This window comes from Pholcus phalangioides, unplaced genomic scaffold (genome assembly GCF_987345545.1).
Source record: "Pholcus phalangioides strain wild (caught in Gottingen) unplaced genomic scaffold, Ppha-v1.0 ptg000022l_1, whole genome shotgun sequence".
Taxonomy (NCBI): Eukaryota; Metazoa; Arthropoda; class Arachnida; order Araneae; family Pholcidae; genus Pholcus; species Pholcus phalangioides.
In genome coordinates this window covers 24,493,350-24,510,734 of record NW_028301615.1, presented here as the reverse complement: position 1 = coordinate 24,510,734, position 17,385 = coordinate 24,493,350, and the positions used below count along the sequence as shown (strand labels likewise).

The following is a 17,385-nucleotide window of genomic DNA, read 5'->3' as shown; positions in this document are numbered from 1 at the left end:
CCCTAATGCTACAATGGTATTAGATATTGAGAAACAATAGAACATTTCTGTCTAGCACCAAAAGGAAATATTTCTTTTTTTAACAAGAAAGTGGACTTGACTCAGAAGTGCCAAAATGGAGCTAACTCTGGGGTCTAACTATGCGCCACCAACCCCAGTGCCCCTAACAAAGGGTTTTCTGAACAGATTCTTCGTTAAACTGCTGTGGGGAGCCACAGATAAATGTTGATTAGGGGAAAGAGACTCGCATGGGTGAAGAAAGTTTGAGATTTGAAGGGCTTGCAGAAAGAAAGGGTTAGCTCAGGGGTTCTCAAACAATGTGTGTAAACATTATACGCGTTTATTGGTGAAATTGTGTTCACATCCACATCTTGTTACTGTAATATTTATGTTAAGCGCTTGAAATTCGTAATCACAACTGGATATATATATATATATATATATATATATATATAAAATGGTATTTCGCACCATATTTTTCACTCAAGAAAGATACACTGTGACTGAAAGTTAGAAAATGGGCCACATGATTAATCACATCATTAATGCAGAAAATTAATTCAACTGAAATAGTTTCAGTTCTTAAAGCTCACATATTTTGATGGTGGAGTTCATAGAGAAAAATTAGAAACCTATGAAACGATAATTAGTGCTACAACAACCACCGAAATTTTTAAAAAATATGCCTCCAACTGATGAAAAAAGAAGGGGAGAGGAAGGAAAATGTTATGGGAAAACTAATCATAATCATGTTGATAAAAAAATTCAAATGCAAATAGCAAGGAAAATAACTCGTGATTTCATTCTCAAAACAGCTAGTGTGGTAACAAAACAGCTTTTAGATCAAAATTACTGTAATGCTGTAAATTTCCAGATATTTAATTTGAAAACTCTTGTTTTTACTATTAAGTTTTCAACTTTTCACTAGTGCCAAAAAATTGCTATTCAAAGAAAAATAAACATGATCTTTCATTGAATAGATAAACCAAGTAATATGAATGCATACCTATACACAGTGGCATATTTACGGGTTCGTGGGGGGGGGGGGTGGTTTAGCGAGCTTGCTGCCTTGTAAACAGCCCATGGCAGAGAGTTAAGAGTTCAGACAAGCTGCAAATTTGATGGATGAATGGCAAAGAAAATTAATAGAATGGGAGAAGGGTGACAATTTATATAGACCAACATAAATCCCCTCTGCCCACGGAATCAAGGACCAGTCCGAGTGACCAAAAGATTTAGCAAGCATGTCAGTGAGCAAAAGTGACCTCATGTGTAAGTATGTGAATAACCAAAAGAGTGACCTAGACCAGGGGTCGGCAACCTTTTGAGTGGAAGAGTCAAAATTTACAATTTACAAAATTTCAGTTTTTAAAGAACCACAAAATTTTTAGACCCACATACGAGAAGCTGGGCATAATGAAATATAATTTATCAAAAAATATGTATAATATGTATTTTAAAAATATAATACTTATTATGTTACCTACCTTTACTTCGGTTTTTTTATTATTTTATTTATATTTATATACACACACACAACTTTGGGAAGATAATTCGCTTCTAACTTTTTTACTTGAAACAACAAACTATACGTCACAGCCAAAACACTGGTGAAGACGCCAAATTGTCTTGCGTCGAAAGCGAATTAAAACCTACATAGAAACATCCGACGACAGCGTCATTCGAGAGCTTCTGATGGACTGACGACGCATGTCACGGGGGAGGGGTGTGATGAAAAACGAGTACAAGTGGCTGAGAGATTTTTAAATGTTTTTTTTTTTTGATAAAATAAATAATATTTGCGTATGGAACTAAAGAGCAGCAGCTTCACATCCAAAGAGCCGCAGGTTGCCGACCCCTGACCTAGACCAGTGGTATGCAAACTTTTCAGTCCACAGGCCAGATATGTGGTATTACTGTTGCTCATGGGCCAGAAACTTGTAGATATAAAGTGGCCATATAACCTGTATCTCACAGGACATTTCCTTAATTTTATGGATGTTACAGCTTTCCTGTTTTATAAAGTTTTCCTCCATTTTCTCTAATTTTTAATAACGCTTACTTGGGGGGGGGGGGGGGAGGTGTTTTGAAATCAAGAATTAAGATTTTATTTCCCGTGACTTAGTAACAATTATCATGTGATATAAACATATTAATCCTCACATATTTATCAAACCTATGTTTTGTTTGGCGAATTGTAAATTTTCCCCAATTGCATCTTGTGGAAGCTTCCTACTTCCTGCCAATGGCAAGTTTTCAACAATTTTAGCACTAGTTGGCAACTTCACTTGCCTTTCACAATTTTTTGGCTATAATTAACAACTTGACTTGTATTTGATAATTTTTTTGGCAATTATTTGCAATATCAGATAGTGATCACGATTTCATATTACCCATATTTTTATGAAGGAAATATGGTCGCCTAGATATGAGTACGTGGATCAATTACGATATATGGTTTTATTACAGAAACACACATTACTACAAACTACACAACACATACAAGGACGGTTACAAGAGGAATGAGAACAAACAGTACACTGATCAGAGTATAACATATGTTATAGGTGCTGCCATCTATCAGACATTATTTACACCGACATATTTTACTGTTGTTATTTACACTAACACCCCCCTTTAATTCAGTCTGTCTGAATTATCTTAGTGGAAATCAGGTGACAAGTCCCAGTTCTTTGCAAAGCTTTTGATGAGCTGGTCTGGGCAGTCCTTTCGTAAGTATGTCTGCAATCATATCTTGACTCTGGACATATTCAAGGAGTATGACCCCTTCTCTGATCTTGGATCTAATATGATGATGCCTTACATCAATATGTTTGGTGCGAGCACGGAATTTTGGGTTCTCGGCAGATTTTATTGCAGATTGATTGTCACAATAAATCACAGTGGATTTCTGATGTCCTTTCAATTTCAGCTCACACATTATTCCTCTCAACCAGGCACATTCCTGAGCTGCTGAACTAAAAGACATATATTCAGCTTCGGTTGAACTGAGAGCTACGGAGTGTTGCTGTTTTGACATCCAGGTGACAGCTCCTCCTGACATCATGAATGCATATCCAGATATGGACCTTCTGGTGTCCAAACAATTTCCCCAATCTGCATCAGCATATGCAGAAAGCTCAGAGTGATCAGCTTCATACATCATTTTCATGGAAACAGTTGACTTGATGTATCGAAGAACACGCTTCAGTGCAGTCCAGTGAGCTTTCCCAGGATTTTTGTTGAACTTGACTTAGATGACCAACAGCAAAAGCTATATCAGGCCTCGTTGAATATGCAGCGAAGATGAGAGAGCCAACTAATTCTCTGTAAGGTACATTGGACATCTCTTCCTTTTCAGATTCTGTCTTCGGTTCATCATTCTTGGATAGACTAAATCCTACTTCAAGAGGAGTGGCAACACCATGACAATCAGACATGCCAAAACGGACGAGAAGATCTTTCAGATATTTTTCTTGATCAATGAAAATTTTTCTGTTCTTTCGATCACGAGTGATCCTCATACCTAAACAATGGTTCACTTCACCAAGGTCTTTCATCTTAAACTTTTTGACAAGGGCAGCTTTGAGATCATCAGTAGCAGATTTATCATCACTGAAAATTAGAATGTCATCCACATATATTCCCACAATGATTGTTTTCCCCCCTTCGATCTTGAAGTACACACAAGAATCATATTCGGAAGGAGTGAACTCAAGGTCGAGAAGAACATCATGTAGTAACATATACCATGAACGACTGGCTTGCTTCAAACCATAGATTTCAAAAGACGACAAATGGATCCAGATGGAAGCTTGACATACAGGTCTTCATCCAACTTCGGATGGAGGAAGGCTGTCACAACATCCATGTGATGAACATCCCAGTCATATTTAGCAGCAAGGGCAAGCAAAAGTCTGATCGAGGTTGTTCGGATGACCGGCGAGAAGGTTTCATCATAATCAAGGCCATAGCTTTGGCAGCATCCACGAGCAACCAAACGGGCTTTGTACCGTTCAATAGAACCATCAGCAGTCTGCTTAATCTTGAATACCCATTTCATGGAAATGGCTTTCCGACCTGGAGGAAGTTCAGCTGGAATCCATGTTTGATTATCAGCATGCGATTTCAGTTCCTCGTCAATGGCCCTTTTCCAATGTTCAGCATCCTGGCTGTTCAGAGCTTCAGTCAATGATTCAGGTGTACTTTCACACAATGAAGCTTGGAAGGATACAAAATCATCATTGAAGATACGAATGTTTTGTTGTCGTGTACGTTGAGGATAGCGATCAGATCTAATCGGAACATTTGGCAAAACGTCAGGTGTCCTCACAGTATGGGAAGCAGAAGACTGTTCTGAACTGTTTTCCAATGATGTTTCAGTCTCTAGAGAAGGCTCAGAGATAGTAACGGTTGAAAACTGTATCAGCAGCATTTTCAGGCGACGGAAATGGATCATGGCTCGGTGAATCCATTTTGCCAAATGGAAACTGGTCTTCAAAAAACTTCACATCTTTAACAATTTGCACCTCTTCTGTTTGGGGGTTGTAAATGCGATAACCCTTGGTTTCATCGCTGTAGCCAAGAAAGATACCATCCCAAGCTTTAGGATCCAGCTTCTTTCTGTTACACTGGGGGATATGAACCATGGCTCTACATCCAAAAATGTGAAGATGCAATATGCTAGGTTTTCGTCCAGACCACAGTTCTTGGGGAATGCGTTTTTTTAGAGCTTGTGTAGGACATCGGTTGCGAATGTAGGTAGCTGTCAAGACAGCTTCGGCCCAAAACACAATGTCCAAATTAGAGTTGAAAAGCATTGCACGAGCAGCTTCCATCAAAGTGCGGTTGAGGCGTTCAGCTACTCCATTCTGCTCGGGTGTATGTGGTACAGTTCGCTGATGCAATATTCCAGCATCTTTCAGAAAACTTTCCATTTTCTCAGAGACATATTCTCCACCATTGTCAGAACGTAAGACTTTGATTTTTCTTTCCATCTGATTTTCGACAAATGTCTTGAATTCAACGAATTTGTCAAAAACTTGATCTTTAGACTTCAGGAAGTATACAAAGCATTTGCGAGAGAAATCATCAATAAAAATAAGAAAATAACGAGCTCCACCTTTTGATGAGATTTGCATGGGGCCACAAAGATCTGAGTGAACAAGTTCCAGAAGATTTCCTGCACGTGTCTTGCTTGATTTTGAAAAGGATTGACGGTGTGATTTTGCATGAACACAAACATCACAATCCTCAAAATCAGATTTTAAATCACATTTGAAATAAAGTGACTTTTGCAGCTCTCTTAGGGAACGAAAATTAAGGTGACCCAGTCTCCTGTGCCATAACTGACAGGTGTCTTGCTTCATTGAAGTGGTACAAACAAAGTTTGTTTCATTATCAAGACGATACAGTCCATTCACCTCTGTTGCAGTTGCCAAAACAGATAAACTGTCAACCATGGGTTTCTCTTTTAGTATCCTGCAACCGGTCTCATCAAAGATGACTGATAGCTTAGGCTGACTGTGTACAAGTTTGCTAACACTTAACAAATTCAGCGTGAGTGTAGGCACAGACTTGACATCTTTAGCATGCAGTGTTTTTGAAGAGCTGAGCACTATGGCGACGTCTCGGTGCCCTGTGACTGGTAATTTTTCACCATTGGCTAGACGGATCTCTTCTTTGGACGATACATCGTGTGAAATTGGCAATGAACAACTGAGATGAGTTGATGCACCAGAGTCTATGAACCATTCATGTTTGTCAGAGAAACCCGCGGCAGAAAATACAGAAGAAACAGTTGCCCCAGAAGCAATTTCTTTTTCAGAGCAAACTGCATTAGCAGAACACTTAGATTCAGTTTTCCAGCAATTTTTCTTTTTTGGTTTCGAGCAGGTCGTAGACTTGTGTCCGCGCTCATTGCAATTAAAGCAACTGATTCCTTTTGTAGCACTGGCAGGTTGCTTTTTCACGAAAAACACGGAATTCGATGGCGGTTTCGGAACTTCAGTTACGTCTTCCAGCAACAGGCTTTTCACGAATGAAGTCGTGATTTCTTGTCCAGATCCGCGAATACCCAGGACGAGAGGCTTGTAATAGTCCAGTAATTTCGCGAGAATGAAACCACTGATGACGTGGTCGTCCAACGGCTTGCCGACGTTTTCGAGCTGTTCCGCGACGATCGTGAATTTATTCAGGTATTAGTCTACTGTACGGCAATCGTGAAAACGAATGTCCAGAAGACTGATACAGGCCTACCACACGAACAATACCTTTATCTTCGAAGGTGTCATTGAGCAAGTCCCCTGCTTGCTTGGCAGTTTCACATTTCCGCGTGATCGTTGCAGTCGCAGGCTTGAGAGATAAGTTGATTTTCGCGAGAGCTCGGCGATCCAATGCGTTGTCGATTGGTTCGGTTCCCGGCACAATACAACTCCACAAACCGCAGTCAATGAGGAAGTTCTTCATGGCGAATTTCCAATCGGTGAAATTTTTCAGACCTTCGAGATGTTTCGATTCAGGCAACGTGCCTACGGAAAAACTGGTTGTCACAGTCCTGGAAGTCGTCGACATCGAAAGCCTCAGAGTTTCCAATTCCCGCCTCAAGGCTTCGTATTCTTCAGCGGTCGCCATGTTGGAGAGAAAACTAATCAGCGCGAGAAAGATCGTTAAAAAAACATCGGAACTCGCGAGTTTGTAGTCACAAAAATAATCTTATGCGCTGGGCCCATAACCTATTAGGATGAGTCCGTGGATCAATTACGATATATGGTTTTATTACAGAAACACACATTACTACAAACTACACAACACATACAAGGACGGTTACAAGAGGAATGAGAACAAACAGTACACTGATTAGAGTATAACATATGTTATAGGTGCTGCCATCTATCAGACATTATTTACACCGACATATTTTACTGTTGTTATTTACACTAACAATATTGTGTTGAGTGTTTCAATACTTTTCTACTGGGACACGTTTGTTTGCCCATCACTAACCTAGACCATGGGAAAGCATGTGAATAAAAGAGTGACAGAGCGGGACTTAAGGCGTTTATGTGGGGAACTAAATTACTTTAATTTAGGAACTAAATTTTCTTCAAGTACTTTAAAATGTATGTAAATGTTAAGGGCTGTTCACACAGGTATATTTAATAAGTGATTTAATGTGCATGCCCATGCGTCAGTGGGTGTGGCCTTGTATTGTCCAATGATTACTCACTACTTGATTACTTACATTCAGAGATCTTTGAGTACTTGATGACTTAAAATGGCTAACTACTAATTACTTAACTCATATGAATGGGTCTTTAGAGACACAGGTTATAGCAAAAGGTGGCCAATTAGAGGAGTGTGTGGTCATGAAAATTGAAAATTAGACTAGAATGAGAGAAAAGTAAAAACATTTGTATAGCCCAAAAACAGCAAAACTGTTAATCAGCCTGTTTCTTCTCATACACTTACCATATATCCAGGCAATAGCAATAATTTCAAAAAGGGAAATGATCATAAGAGAAAATGAAGCACTGTAATAATCCATCAGCTGCAGAACATACATTCCTCCCTGCAATTGAATAAATTTTGTTTTTGTAAGATATGAACAGCCAACTTGGTTAACGTGAAAAGACAAAAATTCAAGCACATTTTGCTTGTTACACCCATGAAAGAATAATAATTCAAGAATCAATAAAAGTAACATTAAGCTATATATCTGAACTTGTATATAATATAATGCTAATTCTAGCTGCTCTTCAATTAATGCATATAAAAGGATATTGGTTACACACCAGATTTTAGAGGGCCCCACACCATACTTCACCGTTTCTTAGCGAAATAAGATACTCCATTATAAAAAGGTTTCTAATTCTAAGAAGAATGTTAATCCCAGAGTTTCAAAAAACATGTAACGTAAATATGCACCAATGTACAGCCCAGTTCACTTGTTAAAAAATGTGAAGTTTAAAATGCAATTGAATACCGATCTAAAAATATTTTTGAAAAATGCTTGTATTAACCTCTTAGTTTACAAGTGATTGGCAAAAAATTCAGATCTCTATTTTACAAATCGACGATAAATATGGTAATTTTGTCCTAATCTAGCCACACCTTAAAAAAAGAAAAAAAAGTAGACAGGAAAAAACAAATGAAAGTAAAACATAAAAGAGTAGGTATATACAAAGTAGATTTCTGTTTCCACCCACACCCAACCCGTTCTTTCACTCTTATATGTACATAGTAGAAAGATATACAGCATATGTGGGAAAAAAATCACTACCGGGGTACAGAAAAAACAAATAGGAAAAAAAATTATAAGGTTACAACAAAGTTTTGTGATGATGAAAAGGAAAATAGAACTTATTTTAATTTATTCCACTGGCTTTTTGACAATGTTACGTTCTTGATCGTAAAGTGATTAGGCACATTTGAAGTTTTTTGTTATCAACTGGGATCATTGTAATGAATAATTTTCAGAATGAAAATTGATTCATTACCTGCATATTCTACTATTGAGAAATTAAGTAAAATTTCAAAACATCAACTGCGTGGGAAATGGGAGTGAGCTGGCATGTGAGAAAATAAAACAATGGTAAGCAGGAGGAAGAAACATCAATGTCAGCCAGTCGACTCAAGTGAGTGCAGTCCACCTTGCTATGAAACAATCGCTGTTTCCAGTGAGGGCGCCACTTAACTACAGGTTTTTCTATAGAAGTGACAACACTTTACCTTTTCTTCTCCAAGCCTCAAAGGCAGGGTTGGGTTTCAGACATGACAAGTGCAAAAATCTAGTTTAAACCATCAAAAACCTACACATGAATGCTTTTAGATAGTATTTTGGACACACAATAGGTTGGTAATATGATGAGCAACTCACTTTTTTGTATATTACATTTAATTTTTAAACACTAATTTATTACAATTAAAACAAAATAGTAATTATAATTTGCAATTTTGAATTTTTCGACAGGAGGAGTCCAGAGCAGATAATTTAACTACTGATTACTTGTGTTCAATTTACTAAGTGAAATAGAGCTGTTTATTCAAAATATGTGTGATAAGAGATCACAGAGGGTTAGGTTTTTGACCTCAGAAACTTACTCAGTATTAGAACAGTAAAAACTTGCTGTCAATGTTATCATTCTTACTTTTGAACTTAGAACAAGTTATAGGAGCTTTTCTCAAGTGTCACACGCAATTAGCACTGCTGAATTAAAAGAAATTTTAGTCCGACAATTTAGTATTTTGATTGCTAGATATATTCTAATGTTATGCACAATAAAGGTATCAATTTAAATATCAGAAAATTTAATAGCAGAAACCCACATTACATATATGGCGTAAAGAACTTTTTAAACGCCTATCTGTTATGAAAAGAGTACAGCAGATAGTTTCTATCAATACACATATATAAGCAGTTGAAGAAATTTTTGAAGGTTGAGAATCATATTGAATTAAAGAATGTCAAATAGTTCCATAGTTTTTCCTTCAGCTTTTATGCTATGCTCTTTTCAAATTGTATATTTTACACAGAAAAAATATATTGTCCAAAATAATTCTGTAGAGAGCAGAAAATTATTTTAGAGAATCACATTAACTATTTATTCTTTGTATAAGATAGTTACTTTAAACATTACATGCAATAAATGTATTTTCAACAGGAATTTTTATATTGGAAAGCAATATTTAAGGTGTGGTGCAACAGTTTAAACCGTCAAAAACTGGCATGTGTCAAAATCCTGCTAACCCTGATCAAAGGTCATGGTGAAACACTCAATGACAGATTTTGTCTGCCTTTTTGCAAAAAAACAAAAGGCTGAGCCAAGTTCGGCTGTCGGATGGAATGGCATTTATCGGTCATTAAATTGGATAGAAAATAACACTAAAAATAGAACAATTGAGACCTGTTGTAACAGTCTATATAATGGAAGGATCATTATGACAGACAGTCATTATAATGAATGTCGACTGTATTTCTTTATGGATCAAGCCGCCTTATCTAATTTTAGTTGCATTTATTTTTGTATCCGATTCAACTGTTACCGCCCTAGAACAACCTATGATAGCGAGCTCAACTTAAGTAGATTTTGTATCATTCTGTATGTTAATAAGCATATGGGTAGTCAACATACAGAGGCATATCCAAAAATAACCGGAATCACCTTACAGTAAACAGAGCATCTGTAGTACGTGGTTCTATTGCATAAGGAATTTCTATCTTTGTCAGAAAGTCAGACTATTAACTGGGCTTTCTACTTGGAGATGTTGAGAAAATTACACATCAGTAAGCCGAAAGAAAAAGGCCCAATTTGTGAGAGATGGGCAACTCATTTTTCCATCATAACAATGTTTTCCACAGCCCTCACGGTATGCCAATTTTTAACAAGAAACAATATCACCCGCGTCCCACTCAGCTTATTTACCTGATTTAAATCCATGTGACTTTATTCCCATGCATGAAGAGGGACCCGATAGAAAAGTTTTGCCAATATGGATGAAATGAAAATTGAAATGATGGAGGCACTGTCCAGCATGCATATATATATATATATAAACACAAGAGAGGCAAGTTGCTCAAGTTAAGACGGCTTGGTCTCGAGTTATGACAGGCTATTTTCAGTTTCCTGAAAAATGTTCCGACTTAGAGGTGGTCAATTCAGCAGATTCTACTGTATTTGTTTGGGAAAAAAAAGTGAACTTTGTTACTATTTTGCAACCTATTCAGAAATACATACTTCTGTGACACATGGCAAACCCAAGACAAACAGCAAACAGCACAGAAATGCTGTGAATGCAAGCTTTCTTTTCTGCAACACCTCTGGAAACTCGTCAACAAAAGCACTGACTGCTGTCTCAAACATTCCAAACTGCAAAGAGAAAAGAAAAAAACAAGCCAATGTTATTTGATGTCATGAATAACGTTCATACATGTGACATGTCAAAAACAGCATAAAAGAGCCTTTGAAAAATAAATCATGTTGTGGTCAGTTTGTAAATTTTATTTTAGCTCTAAATTTGGCTAGTCATTTATATGGTAATAAAAGCATTTTTTTTCCTGGCTGCAATTGCTGTGTGAGCAGGTAACAAGAAAAAAATTCTAAAACAAAAGTGCAACTTGGGAGGAAAAGCCACCAACCACAACAGCATATGCATGCAAAGCTGTTTTCCAGCTATTGCTCATAATTCACGTTGCTCAGCTTATTGAATACAATATGACAACAAAAAATGTCCAAATGAAACATCTACAGTAATAAGTAATTCCATGAAAACAAAACCTTATGATAAGTTTATTTTCTGCTATCAAAAATAAACCAATGAAGCTAATCAAAGCAGTTTTTCATTCATTACAGGTTATAAATTTACAAAGATTTGTTATTCCAAGAATCATGTTGAATTCTTGAACATTTGATAAATAAAGTTATTAGCCTTGCTACTCTTTTTAGAATAAATGATAAAGCAAGCCTATTAAATATTACAACTTCAGATGCAATAATCAAACAGTTGCACATCATATGAAGGACATTCCAAAGGTTCAAGCAGTTTTTACAACTAGGAATATATCTAAAGACACTCGTGGCTCTGGTCCTCTCTTCTATAATGCGTTCGTGAAGTTTTCAAACCTTATATGCATAAATAACAGACTCTTATCCGCAATAATAAAGTGTGTTGCACTGACTAAGAATATCTCAGGCAGAGAAATAACCACTGACATCACCACATAGGTGATGCCCAGCTAAGTTGCTGAAAACAGAAAAATTTTATTTTTCACTTTTCTGGATGGCATGTTACACCCATAATCAAAGTCATAATAATGTCATTCAAAGGTTTTTGATGGTCAACCATGTAATAAGATAATGGATAGATTTGAGAACATCTCTCATTTCTAACAACATCCATAATTTGAAATCAATTTCATGAAAGTCATGCCACTCAAGTAAAAAAAAAATCTATAGAAGCAACTCAGGGGTACGATAGAAATGATTAGAATAATCCACTTGAAAGACAGCCTCAACACTGAGGAAAATTGCTCATGTAAAAAATGACTAGAATGTACACATTAGTCTTGCGAAGTTGCACAAATTATATCGTGTTATGAGCAGGCTCAGATTCAGAGAGAGGGTGATCATCCCTCCAGAGAGCCAGATACTATGTAATGTAGAAAAATTAACCTGTTTTGTAAAATAGACGATCCTACCGACTTACACAATTACTCGCCTCTCCTGACACATTCCTCTGTATCTTCACCTGGTTACGAAACATTGAATTGATAAACCACCTGCATATGCCAATAGATATCAGAAAGAAAAAATAATCAGATTTTTTGGAACAGTAAAACTTCCTAGTTGTAATGACTTTGGCATTGGAATTCCATCTTAATATTCCAAATTTATTATACCTTTTCTTAAAATGCTAAACTGCTTTAAAAAGGAATCACTCAACCAGAAAATAAATTGAATTGTAACATAAGACTATGCTTGTGAATAAAAAAAAATTTAACATAAAAAATCAGGAGAAAAAAAAATAGTGCGCAAAGAAGTTACACTGTTACTATGTGGGTGTGCTCTCATCTCTTGGCAGGTTGAAGTAGTTCCCGTGTTTTGCTCTTGAAGGCACACAGAAACCTAATACTATTATTATAAAAATACAGAGGCAAAAGAGAATTTCATTATATCCGCAAGCAACACTTCATGAGTGCCACATACGACTTCTATAAACTACTACATTTAATGAAAACAGGGAAAAATATAACAAAATCACTTTTATAACATGAAAAAAATAAAATTAATTCACTCAAAATTTTATAATCTTGACAGTGAATCAACTTATACAGCTACACCATCACTCAGATTGAGCATTCAAATTTCATACAACTATCACAACATACTAATTAACATATGACAGATAGAAAGATTTACACAATGACTTATGTCCTCACAAGTATACATAAAGTTTTAGGAAAAATTTAGATTGTTACTTTGAAAGTTTTCCCCTTGAAAATTAAAAGTAAATTTTCTTAATGGAAATAAAGGCACAGGCTTGCAAAAGAAAAGTTGTCAGAGTAGTTAATTCTTATAGACTTTTAGGTGACAAATTCACAAAAACTGGTGGCTGATGGAATTTTCATCTGATTTTATCTTTTCAATCATTACTTAAATTGAACATACTGGTGGTTGTTGTACATTATTAGGCCTATATCAATAAAAAGATAAACTCAAATTATACAGTCCGTAACAGAGTAATCTACATCTAAAAATTTCATCCATCAGTGATGGAATACTAAGGGTTCTAAAAAGTTATGCCATTGAAAGAAAAATTAATTTTTCCACTCACATCTACAAATTTTTAAAAAATACTTTTATAGAAATTTTAAATATTAGTACTCGAAAGAAAAAAGCTGCACAGCAATACGTAATCTGCGTTAAGAAACTCTGATGGGTTTTTTTCCCCCAACATAACCACCAAGAGATTAAATACAGGAAAATATATTGTAAAAATATATATTCTGGAGAATCTGACACAACAGCAGTTAGCTTATGCAGGTATCAGAATGAAGATAAAATTGCGTGGGCACCTATTTTATTTGTAGAGATAAGGCATGTCAAGATATGAAAAATATACAAGGAAATCTAACTACCAGTACGCATTACAGATTACTCTGAATTTTTTGACTTAATTACATCGGGAACAATTTATAGATTTCAGACAACTTTCATAACTTTAAATTTGCAGGCCTATGTGATGGGATTCATAAAATAAAAATTGATATTTTGTTTATTATGTTTTGTCTAAGTGTGTGTATATATAGCCAGAATTAATTTTAATACATAGAATTAATTTTAATACATACAATTAATAAGCTACCACAGCTTATTTAAACTTAAATTCAATAAATAACTTCAAAAACTTTTCAATCTAAATTAGAGTGATGCAAATCCAACTCATTGGAAAAAATTTGACTAAATTAAATGTACAAATGATTATAATTTTGAAATTTTCATTACAATTGACGACAATGAGTTGGAACTGAAGATTAAATTAAGTCTCAGCTTAATATATAATCATTATAAATTATGAAATTGATAGTTACTAGCATATATAGATTTTGATTTCATGCGCATAAGTTTATTGTATACATATGGCTTAGCTGAAAAATTAATATACTATATAAGTAATTTTACTTTCATTATGGAAATATATCTAAACTTTAGAACTAAAATAGTTGGAAAAGACATTTTTTAAAAAGACTTTCAGAAACAAGAAATTAAAGAAATTTATTACACACATTCAGCATTATATTCAAGGCATCTGGTGAAAATACAAATTTGAGAACAAAGTTTGAAAGCTTGTTTACAAAGACAAAAAGAATAGCAATAAAGTTCAACAACTTAGTCATTTATAGAAGGCTCAAACTAGTGGAAGGAAAAAAGAGCTAATGCCCCAGACAGTAATTTCAATGGGCCACAAATTTTGAGAGGAAACCGCCCCCACAAACACACAGAAGTTGTAGTTGTACATTGCATATGAATTATCAGAAGTTCTAGTTGTATATTGCATATGAATTATCAGAAGTTCTAGTTGTATATTGCATATGAATGATCAACAGTTTCTAGTTGAACTTAATTTTTTTTAAGTGAATAATTTTAAGAATGTTATAGATCAGTGGTTCTCAAATTTTATGTTGTCTTGTGACTCCCAGGGTGTTGTAAACATTGCAAAGAACATCTTCCGGGCAGAGAATAATGTTTCTACCTACACAGAGATTAGTAGGAATTAAACTTTACTTGACTATATATATGTTGTTAAATAAATAGTTATGAAAGCGTGTACAGCCATGTGAAAGTACTGTTAAATAATAGTTACGGGAAAAGCTCAGGTAAGTAAGTTTCATGTACTTAGGGGATGGCCAAAAAAAATTTATGAATTCTTTGTGAAGATTGTTGAAAGGAAGCAGAAATGGTGACTGATTAATTAGAATCTGCTGAGCTTTAAAAAAAAATTAACCTAGCTGCATGTGATTGGCATTTAAAAGTTTATTTTGATATGGAAGACCAGTAAAGCATTACAAATTTTAAAATAAAAAAATGATAAACTAAAGTTTGATAAATTATTTCTTTAATTTTTACTAATGCTTTCAGTTGTAACTACTGAACTTTTAATGAATAAATTAAGTACACTCAGATGCAAAATTTTAAGATATTATTTATATGTAGATTTTTCTGAACCACCTCAACTCTTTGCCAAATTTTAAAAAAGTAATTGTATTCAGTCTCTGTAAAATAGATTTGGCAAATAGGATTTGAATTTGGCAAAGTTAGTTATTGTATCAAGTTAGTTGTTTATTTAGTTGTAGGACTTGATGCATGTTCACGCACACACGGGTATTAGATTTTAGAAATATGTATTCCAGCATCTTTATACAGATAATCAAAATACATGTTCCTTTCATGTAAATTCCAAAACAGTTGCACAGAAAACAAGCTTTCAACAATGTTCTGAATATTCTTAGATATGAAATTGACAATATCAAACACCATGAAAGAATGACACTTCACAGAAATAGTCACATGATTTTACACAAAACATTTGATGAGCAATCTTTCTGATGATATCTATTTTAAATTATATCAGAAATACAATTTAAACTGTATAAACTGGTCACTAATTTATCAAAAAAGGTTATTAACAAATTGAAAACTATTTTTTGACTATCATTTTATTGGCAGATATATCAAGCAAGAAGTGAAAATGTTATCAATAAATATTTTATTTTGGTATACAACAGTTGATGAAAATAATTATATATAAAATTAATAATTTTAAAGAGACAAGTACCACTGTATTATATTAGAGGTATTTCATGCATAAAACTGTTATCAAATTTCTTCAAAAAATTCAGTAACATTTTTTAATCAGCATTGTGTATTTACCCAGCACCTTCTAAACAGGTAAAAATTTAATTAAAATCTGATAAAATTTAAAAATTAGTTTGCAATCTGAAGAGTTGCTCATTCAATTCATTAATATTAAAAATGCATTTTAAAATTGCTAATCATTAAAAATCCATTCATTAAACCGAGGAGTAAAAAAACTGGACATAATAAAATAGAATTCATCAGAAAGAATGACTTGTGAAAGAATAAAAGAAATACCTCAGGAGGAGCAGAGCTTTTGAAAGGGGCTGCAAAGCAGCTAGAGTATCTAATTGCTCAGACTGCAATTTTTTAGAAATCTGGTATCAATAAAGCTTATAATTTATTCGCAGTGCAAATCCTTACTCTTCCCAAAACACAGAACCTTTTGCAACAATTAAAATTTGTGCTTGTTGAGCAAAGTCCCAGTTTCCAATGTATCCCCAGATCTTAGATGTTACGATTATAAAACCCATTTTTAATAACCTTTTTAATACATATTAAGGGATTAAATTTTATTTTCCTTTCTTCCCTTCCTCATAGCACAATTTGAGCCTGAGAATATATACCCTTTTCCTAAATGAAGGTTCGTATAAATAGAATTAATACATATATGCAAGAATGCATAAAACCCCTTCTTCAAAACAACTGACTGCCATCAAAAATCAATTAAATTTTACAAAACAGAATACACAATCCGTTATATCACAGACACATGTTTTACTTTTCTTCCCCTTTCTGATCTGTTTTCAAATTAAAGGTCACATGTTAGTGACACAAATATTAGCCAAAAACACAAGATGAGCAGCCAGTATTTTTTTCTTTATATTACCATTTCTACAGAGCTAAAAGATACCTCTTGAGCTGCAGCAGCAGAATCAGCAGGTGTAGCTCTGGCCCTGTTAGAGAACCGATTTCGCCCCCTTCGTCTTAAGATAACTGTGCTTTCCAGTCATAAAGCAATAATCCTCAAATATATTCTACAGTAAACACAAACTCTGTTTAAGACTTTAAGGTGTCAAACATGACAAACTCAAGAATTGTAGAATTCTCGAGGTAAGTTTACCACTAGTAGAAAATGACTGGAGAACACAGTTGATTTGGGTCCTTTGGTAGTAGAGCATAATCTGCTGAAAAGGCAAAAACCAAACAAAATCATTGATATCGTTACAGGCAGAGGACTTGAAAGTTTGCCATTGAAAAATGCATAGGTTTTCCAAGTTGGAATTCAGTTTTTTCCCCCATGAGAAAAAATCCTTGCATTCCATGGCAAACATAAAACAAAATAAATACATTTCACAAAAAATAGAATTTTATTCAACAAAAATTAAACAGCTCATGTCCTATTATGAATTTTACTTAACTATGTATATTTATATATTAAACGGAGAAAAAATCAATTCATTTTGCTTTGCATGAAATAAGGATGGATCACAACTTTGGAAGGGTTGGGGGTACGGACAGGTATTTAATA

General features: G+C 34.7%; 1 protein-coding gene across 3 annotated transcripts in view; it reads right to left on the bottom strand.

Moving 5' to 3' along the window:
* Positions 1–17,385, bottom strand: part of LOC149070045 (sodium- and chloride-dependent glycine transporter 1-like) — a 52,995-nt gene that overhangs the window by 4,314 nt on the left and 31,296 nt on the right. For all 3 annotated transcript variants that reach the window (XM_089250232.1, XM_089250234.1, XM_089250235.1), the window contains exons 10-11: positions 10,737–10,868; positions 7,471–7,570 (exon numbers count right to left, since the gene is read on the bottom strand). In XM_089250232.1, coding sequence (XP_089106358.1) covers positions 7,471–7,570; positions 10,737–10,868 — 232 coding nt within the window. The remainder of the gene's footprint in view (positions 1–7,470; positions 7,571–10,736; positions 10,869–17,385) is intronic.